At 44.9% G+C, this 23382-nt stretch overlaps 1 protein-coding gene across 3 annotated transcripts in view; it reads right to left on the bottom strand.

Moving 5' to 3' along the window:
* LOC143787418 (uncharacterized) overlaps positions 1 to 22638 on the bottom strand; it is a 55744-nt gene extending 33106 nt beyond the window's left edge. The window contains exons 1-7 of one of the 3 annotated variants that reach the window (XM_077276132.1): positions 22347 to 22638; positions 20408 to 20573; positions 19743 to 19780; positions 17125 to 17348; positions 9482 to 9718; positions 2815 to 2883; positions 2208 to 2424 (exon numbers count right to left, since the gene is read on the bottom strand). In XM_077276132.1, the coding sequence (XP_077132247.1) occupies positions 2208 to 2424; positions 2815 to 2883; positions 9482 to 9718; positions 17125 to 17348; positions 19743 to 19780; positions 20408 to 20573; positions 22347 to 22362 (967 nt within the window). In that variant the 5' untranslated portion in view covers positions 22363 to 22638. The remainder of the gene's footprint in view (positions 1 to 2207; positions 2425 to 2814; positions 2884 to 9481; positions 9719 to 17124; positions 17349 to 19742; positions 19781 to 20407; positions 20574 to 22346) is intronic. The other 2 variants (XM_077276133.1, XM_077276131.1) reach the window with 2 other exon arrangements.
* Positions 22639 to 23382: the final 744 nt, after the last annotated feature.

Genomic DNA, 23382 nt, shown 5'->3' with positions numbered 1-23382 from the left:
GTAAAGTAATATTACTTTAACCTGGCACCAATGACAGATTCTGGACGACCAAATATTCTGGATTATGAAATGGTTTATACATTTTTCAAAGTTAAGAATTTGTATTTGTAAGATATGAGCCAAAATTAAAATATTAACATAATGTATTCCAAGTAATCATGCAATTTTGTTCCAAAGCGTGTTGCACAGAATTGGAATTTTCAGACTATTAGATGTCAGATTAAAGGAAATATAAAGTTGCAGCGACATTGTCGACATAGAATTTACGAGAACTAAAAGTAAAAGTACGAATTACCACCACCCAGTTTAGACTTTTACTATGAAGCCTCATAACCACCACTTTAGATGCTTTGGTTGTTGGTCATGATGGCATCTAAGACGTTAACCTTCCGTGGTCAGACTTAGCTCCGATCACAGACGTTATTGGTGGCGTCTGCTGTGTAAAATGCTGTGTAGGATGCTGGAAGAAGTTGGCTGACCGCAGAGAGGGACTGAGCGGTTCAGCCCCGGATAAACTGCCTGGACTCCCTTCTTTGGGGATTCACCATTGGTTGTCAATCATCACTGGAATTTTTGGGGTTTATTCTCATGTTCAGGCTTTTGATGCAGTTTTTGAAGTCAAAGCCAGAAACATCTGAGACTTGTTCTCTTGAATAGAAATGATCGAACCCGAACTGCAAAGTTTGGGGTACATCCAAACAATCCGTGACAATGGCTGAATTCCGAACACGGACTTCTCCCGGAAGTCCATTTTAGCGTTCAGAGTTTGGATGTTCAGAGAAACAAAGACCTTTCACAGCCGCAAAGTTTGGGTCCCAATTGACTTCTATGAGGTTTCAGGTTCAGTTCTGGTACCCAAACCAAACTTTGGACTAAAGTTTGGTCAAACCCGACGGACCCGAACATCCACTGGTCCGCTCATCCCTACTATTGAATCCACCACTAGGTAGCATCAAGAACCTGAAGGCGCATCAGACATTGCTGGCTACCTGTAGGTTCTTACAGTTTCGATAATCAGCAAGAGTAAAATCCGAAGACTTTGTGATTTCTCTTCTTGCTGTTTTCACTTCTTCCTCGTATCTCATGGAAACTACCAACAAGTTGCTGTTGACGGATCTTCTCCTACTAATAGCAATTTTACTTTTTCAGCTTTTTAAGAGCATTTTGGTTTCCTTCTGAGCATCAGCTACGGGTGTGACTGACAAGTGATTATCTGGCTATGTGCCAGGTAACATCGAGATTGTATTCGCACACCGTGACATTGCATCTAATAATTCCCCTTGGGTTAGCATTGTGACCTTCAGTCTGGTGCGGAGACCCAAATGTTTCCAAATTAGTTTTTTTTTCACTTGATATGAACTTCGATGCAATCCGGTTGTGACTAAGACTCACGTGTGACTAGTCTGCATTTTGGTTGGTGTTTGCAAGTTGCAGAAAGTTTTTGGTTGCAAAACTTGTCCAAGAATTGCCGTCACATGACACATGACAGTGTGAAGCCCAATCTCAAAGGTGCTCGAATGTGAAAAACCACTAAACACATGGAGAAAACTAATATATACTGGGAACCAGCTCTTCACACATAGACAATTTGTTACTCAGGATCTTTAGAATCTTATGTGTCAACGATCACATATTCGGGTGTTACAGAGCCCGGCATTCCTGAGCATTCACACGGGACCTGTCATCATTGGCGCGCTGACAGTTTTCACACATGAATTTGAACTCAATAAATACTGAAAAAAAGCTAAAACATCTACAAAATAATGATGTAATCACACAATAACTTCTACTAAATAGTCCCCCACGAGTGGTGTCAAAAAGTCTTTTTCCCCTATCCTGATTTCCTATTCTTTTGCATGTTTGTCACACTTAAATGTTTCAGATCACCAAACAAATGTAAATATTAGACAGATAACACAAATAATCACAAAATGCAGTTTATAAATGAAGGTCTTTATAAATAAGGGAAAAAGAAATCCAAACCTACCGAGTCCTGCGTGAAAAAGTGATTCCCGCCTAAACCTAATAACTGGTCGGGCCACCCTTAGCAGCAACTGCAATCTAGCGTTTTGTGATGAGTCTTCTACAACGCTCCGGTTTGGTGATCTGAAACATTTAAGGGTGACTAACATGCATAAGAATAGGAAATCAGGAAGGGGGCAAAGACTTTTTCACACAACTGTACATGTAAATCCAACATACTCAACCTTTTAGGTGCAATTCATGGGCCACCGCCTCGGCTTTTTCGAGCACCATATCTACGACGGCCACTTTGGCTCCAGCTTCCCCCAAAGCGTGAGCGAAGGCTCGTCCAATTCCCTGACCTCCTCCGGTGACATAGGCGACCTTTCCATCTAAGCGCAGACGATCCAGGATATAGCGGCCATTAAGTCGTCGAAAAACATCATCGGCTACAATCTCTTTCTGGATAAGAAGATAACGGTCAGTATTGAGCACGGTTTTGTAGCCATTAAAGCGGTTTTCTCTTTTTGGAAAACCCTTGTCCCCTGCAGCTTGTTAAAAAAATGAACTTTATTCACCCTCATCATTGGGGGGGTCAAAAAGATGAAAGTGGTTTTAAGGAAACATTGGACCCCACCAACTTTTGATTTTCCATTATTTTCAGAAACAGATGCAGCTAATTTTAAAATAATTCGACAGATAATATAATTTTGGAATATTTTTAAATATTCACATTTTAAGACAGAAACAAATATGAATTAATTTTTCATTTTGGACTCTATTATGTTTTTGTTTCAGTTTATTTTGGGTTGATTTTATTTTGTTATCTTTGTAAATGACATTTATCCTTACCATTGTGTCAGCCAAGCGAGAAGGAGGTGATCGTTTTATGACAGTAATCCCTTCTACTGGTAGTGCTACCTTTAGAAGACAAAGAGAAAAAAAGAAGGGTCTTAAGATATACAATTACTGTGACACCGGAGACATGCAGCGCCCCAGAGTCCTGGTCGTTGCAGTACTGTGGCTCCGCCACTAAGGGGAGCTATGGTACGTCTGATGGCACTGAAGGAGTTCATCTGATCAGGTATCACAGACACCAATACATTTCACCGCCGGGCCTCCAGGGGGAGCTAAGGGTTCTATTTACTAGGCCACTCTCCACACACAGGTAAAACTGGGGGTCAGGCAGGAAGTTAGAGAGAAAGCTGACTGGATGGGAACCAGGCAACACCTTGTGGCAGAGGGTGTTGCGGGAGAAGATTCGGTAGGGTCCCTGTCAGGGGTGGGATCCTGACAGGGGCTTGGCAACTTGAGCGAACGTAACGGGACCGTGCCTGCACAGTATAGCGGCGGTGCCCAAGAAGGGACTGGAAGCGAGATAGATTGTGCTGAGTGAGAAACGAGATCAAAGCAAGAAGGAGAATACCAGTAGGGGTCGTGCTGTAAGACCGAGGCAACATCCTACTGAGGCGCAAACAACCGGTGGCCGGAACGCCGAAGGAAGTATTTCTACAGACAGCTTCAGGCAATACTTCGAACCTACGGCAGGACAGTCAGTCTCAGGCGGGCTGTCTCACCTTAATCACCTATGCAGTCTTGGGGGGCAACTTGTGGAGAGGGGCGACTCTAGGGTCCCGGAAGAGCTCCGAGCCTACCCGTCAAACGGGTGCCGTCCTGACCGCAACATCAGGGAGGGACGGAGATTAGTAGAAGATCATCTAATCGAGTTGTGAGGGAACTTAAGAAACAGACACAACAGTTGTGGGGACTTTCCGTAAGCACAGCAGGGAAGGACTGCAACACATAGCGCTAGAAGGAAGGCACAGATTTCCACCTGTTAAGAGAACTCTGGAGGTGCCATTGGACCGGCCGGACTTGCGCAGCCTGGTGATCTGGATTCTGGACTGAGGACCCAGAGATCATCAGTAAAGAGGTAAAGAGACTGCAACCTGGTGTCCTCGTTATTTGCTGCACCGCACCACTACACCGCATCACTACAGCCTCACCACCGCTACCACTATCTACTTCTATCATTACTGACTGTGCGCCCCTCGGCAGGGTCACGGACCGGGCCTAGCCACCGTGACAACCCCAGAGCAGAAGTTCAGAGGCCCGGTACCGGGTACCCCTCAGCCCTGCGGCAGAGTGGGGGCGCCACAACTTGGCGTCACGAACAGGATTTACTTAAGCCTGAAGAATCAGGTCATGTGTGCCTTGGAACTGTGATTTACTGTGCTTGGACTGTACTTTATTGCCAGAACTGTGTATTGCCATTCACCGCCAGAAGTTCCCGCCAAAAGCCGCCGCCATTGCAGCGCCACAGGGAGCGCAGAGGGAGAAGAAGGGCGTGCCATGGGAGGAGACTACCACAGCGGCGCGAGAAGTGGCGACCGCCCCCTCCGACTCCTGCTGCGAGAGGACGATCTACCCAGGAACCGAGGAGAACCGCCCCCTGATTTGCAACGGCGGGAAGCGGGTGACGGAGAAGCTCGGCCCTGGAGAAATGGCGGAGTCCGATGCATGCACTGCCACCGACTATCGGACCATGGCGATGAACAGCAAGTGCCGGAACGAGAAGGGAGCAATCCTGGCTTGCCCTCATCCACCGGAGGTGGACCCGCGTCCACCACAGCGGAAGGACCCGAAGTCCTTGGGACCGGCAGCGGAGCTGAGCTTACCCATCCCAACCTCGGAGTCAGCGGAGGAGGAACCACGGCAGGCGGAGCCGCATCCGGGGACCGTATTGGAGGAGCCGCGGTCCGAGCAGCAGCCGACTCCAGTGTCCTCGTCAGTGGACCGGATCGACATCGGTGGAACCACATCAGGCGCAGGTACGGAAGACGCCCCTGCTCCCCCGCTCGATCCCGCTCCCACGACCGACCCTCACCCCAGTAAGAGCCGGCTCCTCTCGGCGGAACTAGTGGTGTTACCCCCCGACGCCATGGGGAAGCTGGTGCCGCCGCTGCCGACTAGGATGGGAGAACCCATAGACGTGGGCCCAGACGGGGTGATCCTCCAGTGGGACACCCCCCGGATTGGGCCAGATGGGGCTCGGGAAGAAGGGTTCACCCTTGCTGTGCTTACCTGGGAACAATACAGACAATGCTTGATTCTACATTGGAAAAGACAAAAAGAGGCAGAACTGACTGACCCGCCGAGAGTACAACCACCTACGTGTGATAAGGAGGACATGGTAAAGCGGGGAACTGTGTTGGCCTTCCACCCGAAGAGGGGATGGGGTTCCATACAGGAGCCGGGGCTACCTACTGATGTCTTCGTTACCAGTTGCAACGTGAAAACTCCCTGCTGCGGCCGAGATAGTGACCCCTTGCAAAAGGGGGATCAGGTAACCTACACCCGTCATCGGAATGCGTACGGATGGTACGCCCGGAATGTTCGCTGCTGTGAACTTGGGGGAGTGGCATCTGTTGCTTCAACCATGATGGAACCGGGTGTGGCAGAGCTCACCAACATTGCCACCATACGTCTTACTGCAGCAACTGAGCTGGCAGCCAGAATCCGCCTTCAGGTTCAGGCCTCAGGTGGTCTGACTGCGCCGGGAAGATCCACCAGTGACACTGGCGCGACATCAGCCATGGATCAAGGATTGAAGCCTACACAGTTGGAAGGCGTTCACTTTCGGCTGATGTCTTGTAACCTACTATGAGGATAAACCTCGAAACCACGAAAATGTAAATAGTTAACTGTTCGTTTCCTGATTTGCTGCTGAACCCGTTTAGGGTTAACTCTTAAAGGGATCCCTTTGTTGACCCGGGATCCCTATTGTTTGGTTTGTTTTTCTACTTTTGTTTCCTGTTATCAAGAACTGCCGCCATCATGAACAGTGCATGATACAAACTTATTGTAAATAGTTTGCATCTTCTTAAAGGCGCTCCCTACTGGTTTTACTTAAAGAGAGACTCTTTGCGAAGATACCGCACCGGAGCCTTTGCTGAGTAAGGACTGGTAGCCTGAGAAGATATGCTACCTCGTAAAGACTTGATCCCCTCTTAAAGGGGATGTTCATCTGTGTACTTATGGGAAATACTGCCTTAGAACAGTAAAGTGATAATGACACTTTGGAAGGAAATGATAATGTTTACATGTAGAAGTTATGTGTATTGAACTAGTTAATTGTAAAAGAAATGCCGATAATGTTCAGTAGAAGAAAGTGTGAAAGCTGGAAGAAGGGTGCAGTAGGCCCGTTGGGGTAGACAGACTGTCCTGCGTAGTTGTTGGCAAGAAAGTAAAGATAGAAGTTAATGCTCTAAGAAAATGTTGATAATGTTGATAGAAATGGGGATAGAAGGTGAACCCTGAGTCCTCCGTAGAAAGCTAGTTTATTGTAAAGAAAGAGTTAATAATGTGTTACAGAGGACAGAAAGTGAACCCGTAGGGGTTAGGTAGTGAGTCCTCCTAGGAGCCATATGAAGATGGCTCAGTATTCCTAAACTGAAAGTATGTTATGTTCTATACTGTGTATAGTAGTTGAAAAGACAGAAGGCTCGGGCTGAAAGGAGCGGTCCTGTAAGAAAGGAGAGGCAGTAGGTCTGGCGCCGATAGGACATGCGGTCCTGCAGATTTAAAGAAGGAGAATGTAAAAGTTAAATTGCCTTATAATGTGATTATAAGAAGGTCTTTAGTGGATTTAGAGTGTACGTCCTTTAAAGGCAATGTTAAATTATTGTTCCAGAATTTGTACTAAGTAGAATACCCGGTTGGGTAAGAAAAGTTATTTATAGCATGTTGCTATGTTATTTAACCATGTTTGTAACGTTCAAGTGTCCTCACCTCCCATAAAGGGAAGCTCTGTTCAAGTATACTTGTTGTTATTTGCACTCAACTAAATGTATGTCTTTTTGCTAACTTGTATTGTTGTTTTCTTCCCAGTCCCGGAGTACTGGATTTAACCGGGGGGGAGTGCAGCGCCCCAGAGTCCTGGTCGTTGCAGTACTGTGGCTCCGCCACTAAGGGGAGCTATGGTACGTCTGATGGCACTGAAGGAGTTCATCTGATCAGGTATCACAGACACCAATACATTTCACCGCCGGGCCTCCAGGGGGAGCTAAGGGTTCTATTTACTAGGCCACTCTCCACACACAGGTAAAACTGGGGGTCAGGCAGGAAGTTAGAGAGAAAGCTGACTGGATGGGAACCAGGCAACACCTTGTGGCAGAGGGTGTTGCGGGAGAAGATTCGGTAGGGTCCCTGTCAGGGGTGGGATCCTGACAGGGGCTTGGCAACTTGAGCGAACGTAACGGGACCGTGCCTGCACAGTATAGCGGCGGTGCCCAAGAAGGGACTGGAAGCGAGATAGATTGTGCTGAGTGAGAAACGAGATCAAAGCAAGAAGGAGAATACCAGTAGGGGTCGTGCTGTAAGACTGAGGCAACATCCTACTGAGGCGCAAACAACCGGTGGCCGGAACGCCGAAGGAAGTATTTCTACAGACAGCTTCAGGCAATACTTCGAACCTACGGCAGGACAGTCAGTCTCAGGCGGGCTGTCTCACCTTAATCACCTATGCAGTCTTGGGGGGCAACTTGTGGAGAGGGGCGACTCTAGGGTCCCGGAAGAGCTCCGAGCCTACCCGTCAAACGGGTGCCGTCCTGACCGCAACATCAGGGAGGGACGGAGATTAGTAGAAGATCATCTAATCGAGTTGTGAGGGAACTTAAGAAACAGACACAACAGTTGTGGGGACTTTCCGTAAGCACAGCAGGGAAGGACTGCAACACATAGCGCTAGAAGGAAGGCACAGATTTCCACCTGTTAAGAGAACTCTGGAGGTGCCATTGGACCGGCCGGACTTGCGCAGCCTGGTGATCTGGATTCTGGACTGAGGACCCAGAGATCATCAGTAAAGAGGTAAAGAGACTGCAACCTGGTGTCCTCGTTATTTGCTGCACCGCACCACTACACCGCATCACTACAGCCTCACCACCGCTACCACTATCTACTTCTATCATTACTGACTGTGCGCCCCTCGGCAGGGTCACGGACCGGGCCTAGCCACTGTGACAACCCCAGAGCAGAAGCTCAGAGGCCCGGTACCGGGTACCCCTCGGCCCTGCGGCAGAGTGGGGGCGGCACAGACAGACCGGGATATTCTGAACCCTAGAAATGTATCTAGAATTATCTGCTGTTTTATAATATATATTTAGGGGTTGGAGGTTCATTTTTATCATACAGAGCTCCAAATATTCTGAGTACTCAGAATAAAATTATAAAATTCTGCCAGACTGCAGCCACCACTAGGGGGAGCTCACACAAGGTGGATTTATACAGTCTGAGTAATATCTTCTTCTAGGCTCCCCCTAGTGGTGGATAGAGTTAAAATGATAAATTCATTTGTTATCTCTATTATTTGCAAAATTAATTATATGTTTCTGAATGTTGATCCCAAGAATCAGGGTTCTGTGTCCCCCACTTAAATAGAAAGTCAAGCATGAACGCTGCTGCTAGAAAATCAAGCATGCAAATGTCGTCTTCAGAAAGGAAGAGGGCAAGAACTCTAGTGCCCCATACCGGAAGGAAGTAGCAATCCCACAAGTCAATATGACCCTTTTAAGGGTCCTTTGAACATAACTTAGGATCATATCTCTCATAAAGGACCTCTAAATAAGTTTATATTGACTTGTGGGATTGCTACTTCCAGTAGGGGGCGCTAGAGTTCTTGCCCTCTTCCTTTCTGAAGGCGATATTTGCATAAATTAGTAAAGCGAATGGCTATCATCATCAGCCGCAAGGATTGTGAATGGAGCGTCAGTGATCATGCTTAACTGCTGATCAAAGCACATTTAGGAAACAAGACCCCCATTCTTGTAACCAACGGGGTTCCCAGCTATCGAATTGACCAAGAATCAGATACTAACTAAACAGGATCCATGAGAATCGTCTCTCGTCTGAAGGTATCCGCAGCTCTTCTTTTGATTAGCCAGCCTGGCATGGCTTCATCATCGGATGGTTAATAAAAAAAAAGAAGAGCTATCTGATAAGTGGCGGCTTTTACGGCTTCTGTCCTTTTGCCAGAGATTACTCTCACGGCCAATGGACAGGGTCTACTAATTAAAGATGCTATAGCCAGTATAATCTACGCTGGAAAGGAAGATTTAAAAATAATCCTCTTGTATGGAACATCAGGGGTTAACTCCATTACAAACAAATGAAACAATGTTAATAGCCTTGACTTCCTGCCAAAGTCATGGTCAGCCGTGACTACTTTCTGCCCATGCTGCCCGAAAGAAAGATTTTCATTGTCAATTTTCTACCAGAAGACATTAGATAATTTAATACAAATAATTTGAATATTACTCTATTATTATTTGAAAAATAAGAATCAGCAATAAAAAAAAGTCATCTGGAGTCCCCCTTTAATAGCGACATATTATAAAAAAAGCAATAAAGGCAGCTATCTGTCCTAACTGGATTGTTAAAATTAAATATTTCCTTCTGTTTGTTCAATTACTTTCCCAACACCCGAGCTTTGCATTCTGTATTCCTGCCTGATAGCACTAACCTGCTTCACTCTGGTGTCTGCATTAATTACATCTGTCATTTCCTGGGACCTTAATCCCATCTCATCATTGACGTGCTCCTGGCTTCTCGTCTCGTTTGCAGAAACGTTTTGTACGCAAATCACACCATCCATTTTTAGCATATTGCTGTTCATAATCAGGTTGTAATAGTTTATAGGATTCTCCTCCGTAGCGTCGATAAACACCATGTCATATTGCTCGCCCGAAGCGGCTAACTTCTGCAAGACAACAAACAGACACAGAATACAGATGTACCCTGATTAAGTGTGAAAATGGAAAGAGCCGCGCGATAATGAAGGAGACTCGGGTAGATTGCGAGCAGAACCAAAGCGGGGAAATGTAGTTACGTCCACTAGGAAGACCGTACATCATTTCTTTTTCCTCCCGCTAGACTAAAGTGGCGTTAAATTACAGAATAGCAAAAGTCAAGTTTAGGATAAAGAAGGTCAGCGGGGTGAGGAGTGGGAATGAAGTGGTTATTTATTATTGCTAATTAACCACAAAAATAATTACTTCAGGTCCATAATCATGTAATTATTCCGAACTGAGAGGCCTCACTGATTGAATAAAAAAATCACAGTCAAATAATGGCTCGGAGTTTTTTGACCTTAGGCAAATGTAATTAAATGGATGACATTCCATGTAGTTTTCTCAGAATTGCTACTTGGGTGTTATCATGCAAGAATATTTACATACAATATATCTTTTGGAGATCTCCACCTACAAAGCTTTACATAAGTGAGTAAGTACGCGTACGTGTGGTTGGCCTTTATGTAACTCAAGTGGAGATGAACCTTTACGTAACATCTGGAAAGACTTATTAAAAGAAGGAAGTTTGATGCTTGGAGGCACCTGCTTGGGACAGAAGCTCAACCAGCTATTGACCTCAAGACTATATCAGACTTGACTATAGAAACCATCATGAATTTCTATGAATTTATCTTGGGTTAAAGATGCTCAAGAACAGTTGAGGGTCTCCAAAGGCCAGCTAAGAAATCCAATCTGGCATACTAAGATTGGAAGTTTAGGCTTGAGGGCACTTGTTTGGGATAGAAGAACTTCCAGCAATTAACCTCAACATTGTATCAGACTTGACTATGGAAACCAGCATGAATTTCCTTGAATTTACATTAGGTTAAAGATACTCAAGAACAACTGAGGGTCACAAAAGTCCAGCCAAGAAACCCAATCTGGTATATTAACCTTTCTGTCAGATATAAAGTGTTTTTGCCAAAGAAGGTATCATTTTAATCTGTAGTAAGTCCAGAGAGATGCGTGTGGACAGGGCCGTATTTAGAGTTTCTGCTGCCCTAGGCACTTTTAGTGCTGCCTCCCCTTTGGTGAGTATGACACTATCGGCAGTGACTTTGGCAAAAATCGCTGATGTGAAAGTCGCCTTTTGCAGCAGATCCGGCAGTTTTTCCGCATCTGCCGAGTAACGGATCACTTACGGCAACACTGCGTTCGGCCTCATTCATTCCCTATGGGAATTGCAGACATGTGCGGCACTTGCGGTTTTGCCGCAATCCGACAAATGCGGTACTTGCAGCAATGGAAAAAAACACTGCTAGCAGTGTTTTTTGTATCACCGTAAGTGCAAAACCGCAATTGCCGCACATGTCCACAAGTAGCCATCACTACCTGTCCCTGCACCGTGCTAGCTCATCCCTATCCATCCCTCCCTGACCTAAAACTACACTATAAAGCTTTAGAGAAACAATTTATTAACTGACATATTCCATTGACATATAATGAGGGCTCCAGGCTACGGCGCAGACTGGGACGGGCAGTCTCTGGGTCTCCATTCTCTCTGTGCACACCCTCAGTCCCTGCCTCACTGCCTGTGCTGCGCTGTGCACAGACCTCCCTCCACCGGACCCCGTAATCGCCGCTCACAGAAGCATACCGGCAGAGGTGTATCTAGGGTTTCTGGCACCAGGGGCAAGAATTCATTTTGGTGCCCCCCCTCCGCCAAGGACATATGCGATTTGCACACTCAGTCATGTGCCCACGAGCTCCTCTCGCTAATGCTCAAATGTTCAGTGAAAAACTGAGAGAAGCAGAAGAGAAGCTCGGTGTCACAGGACCATAAGTGTAAAAGTCGCATATGAGTGAAGTGTCCATGTGACGACTGCTAGAACCTGCAGAGCTGAATCCTGACATCGCAGCTTCTGAATTCTCACAGCTAATGCACTGCACACTTTTAGGATTCTCCCTTGCCGGTGGACAGTCATGTCAGCACAAGCATGTGATTTGTATACTTCTGACCACATTCCGACTAGACATGCCCAGCCTCACTCAGTTCATTTTCAATGACGGAGGCCACACATGTCTAGTCAGCATGTGACCGCATTAATGTAAATCCCCAGCATGAGAGAATCCTGACAGCGTGCAGGGCGCACTGTGAGAATTCAGAAGTCTGCAGTCACAAAGAATGACTGCAGACTCATCACAAACCTGGACATCCCCTTTAATGCTCCTAACATAAATAAAAACATGAGAGTTAGTCAGTATCACAAATAACATTTACATCCAGGTACCTTATAGATGACGTCGCCTCTGGAGCCGTTCTTCTTTTCTTCATCTTGTCCAGACCCCATGATGAGTTTTCTCATCCACAGCCGTCTCTGCAGACTTCCATCTTCTTCGTTCTTTTGCAGAAAGTCTCCACATAACACCCTTAAAGATACAAGTGTCATTATAATGCTCCTGAATAAAAAATTGCCCCTCACTATATTGTCTGCACAAAATATGACCCCCACACTGTCCCTCTTATGGTACATACTCTTCACACTGACCTCTCCTTTCTATATCGGCCCCCTCTTCACACTGTCCTCTCACACTGTGTCCCCCCTATAGGGCCCAGTATTTATACTCCATATTTATACTCCATCCTCCCACCCTGTGTGCATGGCTCCCCCATCTTCCCACCCTGCGTGCATGGCTCCCCCATATTCCCACCCTGCATGCATGGCTCCCCCATCTTCCCACCCTGCGTGCACGACTCCCCCATCCTCCCACCCTGCGTGCACGACTCCCCCATCCTCCCACCCTGCGTGCACGACTCCCCCATCCTCCCACCCTGCGTGCACGGCTCCCCCATCCACCCTGCGTGCATGGCTCCTCTATCCTCTCACCCTGCGTGCATGGCTCCTCTATCCTCTCACCCTGCGTGCATGGCTCCTCTATCCTCTCACCCTGCGTGCATGGCTCCCCCATTCTCCCCTGTGTGCATGGCTCCCCCATCCTTCTCCCCTGCGTGCATGGCTCCCCCATTCTTCTCCCCTGAGTGCATGGCTCCCCCATTCTTCTCCCCTGCGTGCATGGCTCCCCCATCCTTCTCCCCTGCGTGCATGGCTCCCCCATCCTTCTCCCCTGCGTGCATGGCTCCCCCATCCTTCTCCCCTGTGTGCATGGCTCCCCCATCCTTCTCCCCTGCGTGCATGGCTCCCCCATCCTTCTCCCCTGCGTGCATGGCTCCCCCATCCTTCTCCCCTGCGTGGAAGGCTCCCCCATCCTTCTCCCCTGCGTGTATGGCTCCCCCATCCTTCTTCCCTGTCATACTCACCTCTCACCGCGCGGCGCAGAACTTCCCAGCATCTCTGCAGCGTCTTCCTTCCTGTATGAGCGGTCACGTGGTAGCGCTCATTAAGGTGATGAGTATGTGCATATTCATCACCTTAGTGAGCGGTACCATGTGACCGCTGAAGACAGGACGAGCTGCCGGCGCTGAGACGCAGTTGCAGCCACCGCTGGAGGAAGGTGAGTATTACGTCTTCAGGGAGGGGGCGGGAAGGAGGGAGGGAGGAGGGGGGGCGGGCACTTGACCCCGGAGTTTTATAAAAAAAAAAAAAAGAAAGAAAAAACCTAGCTCAAGTGCACACCCCCCCGCATCCCGCCGCCCTAGGCACGTGCCCTCAAGTGCCTAGTGGCAAATACGGCCCTGCGTGTGGAGATAAAGCTATACTTAACATCTGGAAAGATTTTTGAAAAGAAGGACGTTTGGGACTTGAGGGCACATGTTTGGGAAAGAAGGGCTTCCAGTAAATAACCTCAGCATTGTATCAGACTGGACTATGGAAACCAGCATGAATTTCCTTGAATTTACATTGGGTTAAAGATACTCAAGAACAACTGAGGGTCACCAAAGTCCAGCCAGGAAACTTAAACTGGGATATTAACCTTTCTGCTAGATATAAAGTGTTAGGCTAAGGAGGTATCATTTGGATCTGTCCAGAGAAATGTACATGTATGTATGTAGAGATGAACCTTTACTTAACATCTGGAAAGACTTTTAAAAAGAAGTAAGTTTTTGTCTTGAAAGCACTTGCTTTGGTCACAAGGTCATCCAGCTATTGACCTAAAGACTATATCAGGCTTGACTACGGAAAACATCATGAATTTACATGAATTTATCTTGGGTTAAAGATGCTCAAGAACAGTTGAGGGTCACCAAAGGCCAGCCAAGAAACCCAATCTGACATATTAATCTTCCTACAAGAAATAAATAATGTCTTGGCCTAACAAGATACCATTTTGATCTGCAGCATGTCCAGAGAAATGCATGTGTGTGTTTGTGGACATCATGGAATTCAAGTGGAGCTGAACCTTTCCTTAACGGGGATGTTGGGCAAAAATAAGTTATCACATATACACTGGATTTTGATCGGTGGGGTTACACCAATCAGCAAAATGGGACTCTTTTTTTCCCATTACAATGGAGCAGCAGTACACATGCTCGAACGTCGTTCCATTCATTCCTTATGGGGCTATTCAGCGATGTTTTTAGCTTTTTACGGCAGCCCCCTAAAGAAGGAATGAAGTGATGGTAAAGCATCTGACTTTCTGCTCTCTTCTAACGACGATAAAAGTGCCCTATCGGGATGAAAATTTGCCGTTCTGCAGATCGGTGCAAATCGATTAGGTCGGAATCGAACCCATCATTAAATTATCATCTATTCAAAGAATAAATGAAAATTATCACTTAGGTGATAACTTGTTTTCAACGGGCAACCCTTTTGCCATCTGGAAAGACATTGAAGAGAAGGAAGTCTTTGGCTTGAAGGCAGTTGCATGGGCAGATGGTCATCTGTCTATTGACCCCAAGACTACATCAGACTTGACGATGGAAACCAAACCAAGCAAATTCATGAATAGCCTTGATTTTATCTTGGGTTAGAACAGTGTTCCCCGATTCCTGTCCTCAAGAGCCACCAACAGGTCATGTTTTCAGGATTTCCTTAGTATTGCACAGGTGATTGAATGCTTGCCTGTCCAGGTGATGCAATTATCACCTGTGAAATACTAAGGAAATCCTGAAAACATGACCTGTTGGTGGCTCTTGAGGACCGGAGTTGGGGAACACTGGGTTAGGACATTCAAGAACAGCTAATGGCCACCAAACCTCAGCCAAGAAAGCATATCTTGCCTCTTAACCTTCCTGCCAGATACAAATAATCTTCTTGTCTCACAGTATATCCAGAGAGACATACGTGTATGTGTGTGAGCATTTTGTAACTTGAGTGAAGTTTTGCATAATATCGGGGATGACTTTGTAAAATAAGGATGTTTTTGGTTTGAAGGCACCTGCTTCAAGGGAACGAAGAAAATCAAGGGAGCAAATAAAATCCATTTGCAGGAGCCTCCACCTAGCGGAGAGTAGGGCTTGTGGAAGATTTGAGTCTGAGAGATTTGTAATTAGGGAAACTCAAACATAATGTTTGCGATGATTTACAATGACCCAAAATTGACATTTACCAAGACCTAGTAGTTGTATCTCAAGTCCAGATACGTAACTGTTCACTTTCCTCCAAAAGGCCGTAAAAATCAATACACTATTCAATTTTTTTAATTTTTTTAATAGCTCTTAAAATTGAAAAACCATTTTACCTATTTCTCAAATCTGAAGCTATTTCTACATTATTATTTTTTTCTGAATTAACCTTTCATATCAAAAGGAGCAATTCTGCAATCTGGAGGATTCGCCACAATTTCATGCATAATTTATTCCCCGAGTTTAACGCTAAATGCAGAGCTGTTGACTTTGTAAAAGCACGTCCTGACTTTGCTAGCGGTGTGCCAGATCTAAAGCTCCTCTCTCTTGAGATTGAAGAGCATAAACTACAGAAATGAGTGCGGGATAAAGACGCCAAAACAAAACAACCAGGCTCGCTCTGCATCCCTTGAATCTTGATTTTTAAGTGTGGGCTTCCTTTTTAATTTTGACTTCTTTTTTTTTTTTTGTACCTGCCGTTACAACAGAACAGAAAATGGCAAACTATTTTGCCGGATTTAGGGTTCAGCCTCTGACATATTCCCGTTGTGGGTCAACAAATATTGGCAAGGGCATTTTATTGTTTTATGACAATTTGGCACATGGCAGACTGATTGGCGTGAGCATTTCCTCCAGGCACAGTAGCTCCTCGGGGGTGTGGCAGATGAGGGTCCAATGAATGAGAAGTTGAAGCCACTTAATTAAAGATAGAAAGAGATCCCTGCATAGACATTCCGAAACTTTACTAGTACTAGAATCATTTGCATCAATAAGACTTGTAATAAACTTCTAATATCTAAATATCTAATCCATAGATTTGCTCTAGAAGTTGCTACAATTTCACAGTAAAACTGAATAGCGGTGGCCCGCCCCTTCCTGCCTAAGCCTGCCGATTGGACCAGAAATGGAAATCTACACCCCCTAGGAGCCGGAGTAAATTTGTACTATAAGTTACTCCAATTTCTGGTGCAAATTACTGTAAATCTGTCAAGAGTCCACTTTTCCCATCTACAAAAAATCTAAAATTGTGGAGAAAATATGGTATAAATGATTTAATTATTTCCCTTCCTTGATGCAAAAAACTCTTGCTGCTAACTTCTAGAGGGAGATTATGACCCACCGTATACATATAATATACCAGACTCCACAATTAAAGTAAAGCGCTGCGGAATATGTTGGCGCTATATGAATAAAATTATTATTATTATTATAATTAAACAATATGCAGTAACATTCTTGATATCACCGCATGTGTGAAAGTCCGATATATTCTTTTCTAAAATTATTTAACTCTAAAATAAAATATAGAAACAATATATCAAAACCCAAAAATTGCCATTTTTTCGTCGAAGCATCTCCCACAACAAAATGCAATAAAAAAGCAACCAAAACATGTTATAAATGGTAAAATAAAAATGTCAGATCGCTAGTCAAAAATAAGCTTACATACAGGTCTACGGTATTGTAAAAAAGTTACAGGTCTCTCTTCTCCTCCTTAATTTTTTTTTTTTACAAAGTACAGATTTTTGTAGCCACTAAAAAAAACAAAATATATGTATATATATGTCCTGTCTCGACACCAAAAATGGCTCAGTGAGTAAGTTTACATTTCCAAACTTTTCCAGTGTCAAGATGGGATCTGGCGGTAGAGATTAGTGGGGACCAGCTAAGTGTCAGAACTGATTTTTAGATTATAAAAAAATTTCCTTGGCCATCTGTAGTCCTGAGAAACCAGTCCAAAAAGTCTGCCATTGAATTAATTAGTAATATAATAAACCTATAATGTTAATTAGGTAGGACACTGAAGCTTTATAATAATATAATTCAGATATTTTAATTCATGTCACGTACCTTTAAGATGTCCTTAGATTTTCCCACTCTGATACATAATTTGTTCCCCCAAGAAGACTCTTTCCAAGGATGATTCTGTTCCAAACTGGAAACGCAGGCAACCAAGCGACCATCTTCTGGCAACTGGTCCAGTAAAGTTTCAAGGTCGTCATTTGACCGATGGAGCAAATATAGAATTTCTCTTGATCTCGTCAGTTGTATCAACATTTTGTATATCTGGTTAGCTACGAAGAGACAGAAAGTCTTGGTACATAAAACTGTATTGAAGTTAATGGGATTAGTTTGAAACAGCGCCACCTCTCTGCGTGGGCGGTGGCTGGTATTGCAGCTCAGCTGCATTAAGTGTAATTCCATACACAACTTACAGAGAGGGTATTGCATTTATAGATGAAAGCAGCCATGTGTTTTTCTTTTTTTTTTTTTCTAATCTCGTACTGCCCCTTTAAAGGGAACCTATCACCTGAATTTGGCAGGACCAGTTTTGGGTCATATGGGCGGGGTTTTCGGGTGTTTGATTCACCCTTTCCTTACCCGCTGGCTGCATGCTGGCCGCAATATTGGATTGAAGTTCATGCTCTGTCCTCCGGAGTACACGCCTGTGTAAGGCAATATTACCTTGCGCTGGCGTGTACTCCGGAGGACAGAGAATGAACTTCAATCCAATATTGCGGCCAGCATGCAGCCAGTGGGTAAGGAAAGGGTGAATCAAACATCCGAAAACCCCGCCCATATGACCCAAAACTGGTCGCGCCAAATTCAGGTGACAGGTTCCCTTTAATTAAAGCAAGTGTATCTAAAGATTTCCCATTATTCATTCAATAATAACACTAAGTTGTGGACTTAAACACATGTATATGCATACATTTCCCAACACTGGTAGACCTTGATTTGCAGGGAAAATTAAATTTTAATAATTATGCAAGTTAGATTTCAAGTGTCCAGTGGGTGGTCCCAAGCCAGGTGTGTAATCCGACTCCTGTCACTAAACAAGTAGTGGACTTTATAACAGGTAAATGCTAAATAAAGTATGCACTACCCGACATGGTGCCTAAGTAGGGTCCCACACCATATATATAGAAGAAAATAAACTTAGGCACTCAACTTGTGTAGAGTTTGTAGGTGATTTAATGTAATCATCAAAATTAAACGTTTTGGCCACAATGGACGGACTTCTTCAGTAACCGGGGAAGTCAGCGTCCCGGTGTGTCTGGCAGAGACGCAGATTCCACCGCTAGTCAGCTGAGTTGACAAACTCTACACAAGTTGAGTGCAGTACATACTGCCACCTGATGAAGACGGAGCTGTTCCGTCGAAACGCGTTGTGGATTTCAATAAACAAAGAAACTTTAAATCCTTTCATCTGTGTCCTGTGTGCTCCCATGTGACCGGAGTATCTTGCAACTCACTGTTTATTCCTCTCCTGAGGCACCCGGCAGGAGCTGCATCGGACCTTTCTCAATCAACATCTACCCTGACCGCCAGCCTGGCGCTCCGTTAGCCTGTCTTCTCTGTATCTATTCCCATGCTGTGGGCCTCCTGCAGTGACATTTCCATGCTGTGGGCCCCCCGCAGTGACTTTCCCATGTTGTGGGCCTCCCGCAGTGATATTCCCATGCTGTGGGCCCCCCGCAGTGACATTCCATTGCTGTGGGCCCCCCCAGAGTGACATGCCCATGCTGTGGGCCTCCCGCAGTGACTTTCCCATGCTGTGGGTCTCACGCAGTGACTTTCCCATGCTGTGGGTCTCACGCAGTGACTTTCCCATGCTGTGGGCCCTCCACAGTGACATTCCCATGCTGTGGGCCCCCCCACAGAGACATTCCCATGCTGTGGGCCCCCACAGTGATTTTCCCATGCTGTGGGCCTCCTGCAGTGACATTCCCATTCTGTGGGCCTCCTGCAATAACATTTCCATGCTGTGGGCCCCCCACAGTGACATTCTCATGCTGTGGGCCCCCCGCAGTGACTTTCCCATGCTGTGGGCCTCCTGCAGTGACATTCCTATGCTGTGGGCCCCCCATAGTTACATTCCCATGCTGTAGGCTCCCTGCAGTGACTTTCTCATGCTGTGGGCCTCCTGCAGTGACTTTCCCATGCTGTGGGCCCCTTGCAGTGACATTCCCATGCTGTGGGCCTCCTGCAGTGACGTTCCCATGCTGTGGGCCCCCCGCAGTGACTTTCTCATATTGTGGGCCTCCCGCAGTGACATTCCCATGCTGTGGGCCCTCCGTAGTGACTTTCCCATGCTGTGGGTCTCTTGCAGTGACTTTCTCATGCTGTGGGCCCCCCACAGTGACATTCCCATGCTGTGGGCCCCCCACAGAGACATTCCCATGCTGTGGGCCCCCCACAGTGACTTTCCCATGCTTTGGGCCTCCTGCAGTGACATTCCCATGCTGTAGGCCTCCTGCAGTGACATTCCCATGCTGTGGGCCCCCCGCAGTGACTTTCCCTTGCTGTGGGTCTCCTGCAGTGACTTTCCCATGCTGTGGGCCCCCCGCAGTGACATTCCCATGTGATGAGCCCCCCAATGTGGGACAGATACACTATGCATGGGAGGAATCTGCTGATAGACTTTCTTAATATGTGTGAGCAATTGACCTACTTGGTTCACCTACCTGAGGTTTCACATTCTTTGACCACTGATCGTCTGCGCCTAAAGTGAAGAAAAGATAAAGTGTTATTAAATTTTGGGAACCAAAACCTGGAGCAAATGCCCCTTTACCCCAACTACCCTTCCCATATTATGCATCAGATTGCCTTAAAAGGAACATGTCACCATGTTTTCCCAATATGAACTCAAGCCTCCACCTTTGTAAGTAACTGGTCTGTTAGTGCAGTCCATCAGCCCATAAATAAGCCCCCAACTTCCCCTGACTCTTCCCAAAAATACTTTTAATTTTCTTGTTTCCTAGTGTAATACTTAAGCTGGAGAAACACTAGATAACTGTCAGCTGAACATTGGTTTTGGAGACCTTTCTCCGGAGTCTAGTGTGTGTTTCCAGTGGGGAGAGAGGCGTAAACCAGAATCCTACAGTAATGGCTTATCTACCCCGAAAATGAGAGTATTGGATGTTAAATGCCCAGCTCTCCCACAACATCATCCATTTGGGTTCAGAGTCAAGAGACCCTCAAACACATGTGATGGAACGTCAGAATGGCCAAAAATTAGTTTTACCAAAATCGTCGGGTTCATCCAATTGTCATTTATGTGTATGGCGGCCATACCTAAAATACAAAAACACTAAACATAATATCAAAGACGGCAGTGATGGCATGTTACCAGCAAATTTCTCCTGGATCGTCTGCCTTTGGACACGCTTTCATCTCCCCAACAATATTGGAAGCTCTCCGCAGGTGACTTCTCAACTCTTCAGGAAATCCATCATTGGTGTTACATAAATGTGTGATTTTTGAAAGGTAATCTGTGACGAGGTCCAGCTGGGTGTCTATGGAAGAAACTTGAGTGTTTTTTATTTATTTTATAAATGTAAAGACCCCACATATGCTCTTAAAGGGGTTATCCATGACTATATTAATTTTTTATTCCCAACGAACTGTGAGAAGGTCACTGGTAAAATACTTGGAGGGGAGATATGTGTCACTAAGGATGTTAGCCTCAGTGATATGAACCTGTAAAAAATGTTCCAGCATACTAAGTACTGAGAGGGGTTAATCAGCCATATTTAGGGCTAGGTTTATTGCGAACAGCTGAAGAGAAGGCCTTTTCTGGGCCTGTAGACTAATGCAGCATTTGCAGTGTTGCCAGTGTTTCTAGTAATGTAGATGTTTAGTGCTTAATGGAGTTGTCCAGGCCTTTTACATCGATGATTTAATCTTAGTATAGGTCATCAATATCTGATCGGTGGTGATGCGACACCTGGTACTCCCACTAATCAGCTGTTACCAGTGTTGGCAGTGGCTGTTCAGCGCCATCGACTGTATAGTGGCCTCGGCTGGTACTGCACATCCACCCCCTATTCAAATCAACACAAGTGGCCGCGGCCACTACGCAGTCGATGGAGCTGTGCAGCTGCGTAACTGATCAGTTCCAGCCACCCCCGACACCACTAACAGATGAGGATAGGCCATCAATATTAAAGTCCTGGACAACCTCTTTAAGGTGAGCAAACATTTTAAACTTCCCATAAGATCATATGACAACTAACCAAGATGTAATTCCCTAAAATATCTAGTATCATTGTCAAAAAAGTCTATTTCATCAAAGTTAGGGCGGGGATCTGTCTGACTAGTAATTGATCATGGAATTAGGAAAGGAAACTAGTAATGTCACCTTGCAGAATGTAAGATTCCACGTGACTGATAACACAAAGGAACTTTTAATAATCGCAGTATCTTTTCATGGTGCAGATAAAATGAGATTATTTGCTGTATTATTATTGTGGCATTACGACACTCAAGGAAGTACAGTTCAATATAATATCTGGAAAATATTTATGGAAAGCTAAAAGGTTTATTGTATGTCTCCTACTGATCTGTGAAGCAGTCAATAAAATCGCTTAATGATAAAGTGATACAGATAGATAGGTAATAGATAGATAATAGATACATAATAGATAGATAAATAATAGATAGATAGATAGATAGATAGATAAATAGATAATAGATAGATAATAGATAATAGATAATAGACAGATAATAGATAGATAGATAAATAGATAACAGATAGATAATAGATATATAGATAATAGATAGATAATAGATCAATAGATAATAGACAGATAATATAGCTCTATAGATAGATAATAAATAGATAATAGATAGATAATAGATAGAAAATTAGATAGATAATAGATAGACAATAGTTAGATAGATAGACAGATAATAGATAGATAGATAAATAGATAGATGATAGATAATAGATAGATAGACTTTATAAAGGTGAATAGAAAACCACATATTTTTCACAGTGCTGTGACTTTGTTCAACATACGTTGATGGTGATTTCTGTTTTTACATATAAATAAAATTTTGCAAGATTTTTTAAGAATTACAAAGCTACATAGAAGTTCATAATGTTGCATTCTGGAGTATATTTCCTATTTTATATAACTTTACATTGCTACAAGGACTAAATTCTTTGAATATTTAAAGTCTGAAATATTTTATTAAATTGAAGCCTCTCGGATGAGTGAATGTTCCCCCGGCGTCTGGATGCATGTTGCAGATTGGCGCAGTGGTAGAGACTATAGGACACGTACCTTGGGATTTTTCCATGGTATCCCCTCGTATTCCTCGTCTGCTCAAGAAGATTCACTGCTTGATGTACGAGGCGTTTGGAATTTAGTTAAAAGAATTTGTTAATTTCTTAGTAGGTCTTCAGTCGTACAATGGCTTTAGGTGACAAGAGGATGAGCTGAAATGTGCCTGGACAAGAAATCCTAACCCCCTCCCGCTGACCTACAATATATGTAGCGGAGTGCCCTGTTGGTGTACGGTAGTGAGGTCTGCACTGTACAGTCGCTCCAGTGCACGTGCTGAGTCAGCTCATCTCTCTCCTGCTTTATGTAACATCTCTAGGGTTACACAAGCCCGCAGAACGCCCTGCCCAAATGAGTGTTACATAGCCCCGCACCTCACAAGCCTGAGCCTTGCTTCTTAATAACTTCATCTAAAGGTGTGTAAGAGTTCAGCAATATGATCTATAGAATATACACACCTGATAACAGAAAGTAAAAGCTGAAGATGATGTTACTTTTCCTGGACATTTCGCCTTCTATGTAAAACAGAAAGCTGCCTTCCATCCAAGTTCAACAGCGCGCACGTGTAATGGTTTCCGAAGAGTGATGAGCGAATCAGTTCGCGCCCAATTGAATTCAGCTCGAACTTTCCAACAAAATGTATGTTCTTTTAAACCCAAAGGTTTTGTGATTTTATTTATGTAACTTTAAGAAAGGGGTGAAAAATAAAGGTTCACGAGCCTTTGTAGAGCCGGTGGTGGAGATGCAGAAGGCATCAAGGGTTATTTTTTTTGAAGGGTTGGGCAAGAGGACACAAAGTGGTGGGTGTCTGTGGAGGGATGGAAAAAGAGAACATAAGGTGTTGTGAAGAAGACTGGAGACTGGATACAAAGTACTGAAGACATTATAAAGTAAAGGGGAACAGTAGGTGGCAGAGACATTTATCACTGCATAGCTGACATGAGAAGTCAGAAGAGGTGTAATGAGCCTTTGGTGGTAGAGCAAGGAGTGTGGCAGTGACCATGTGGAGAGCCTGTGCATATATACCAACTGTCTC

Source organism: Ranitomeya variabilis, chromosome 8 (assembly GCF_051348905.1).
Source record: "Ranitomeya variabilis isolate aRanVar5 chromosome 8, aRanVar5.hap1, whole genome shotgun sequence".
NCBI classification, from domain to species: domain Eukaryota; kingdom Metazoa; phylum Chordata; class Amphibia; order Anura; family Dendrobatidae; genus Ranitomeya; species Ranitomeya variabilis.
Note: the sequence above shows the minus strand (reverse complement) of the source record. Positions and strands in the feature narration are given on the sequence as shown.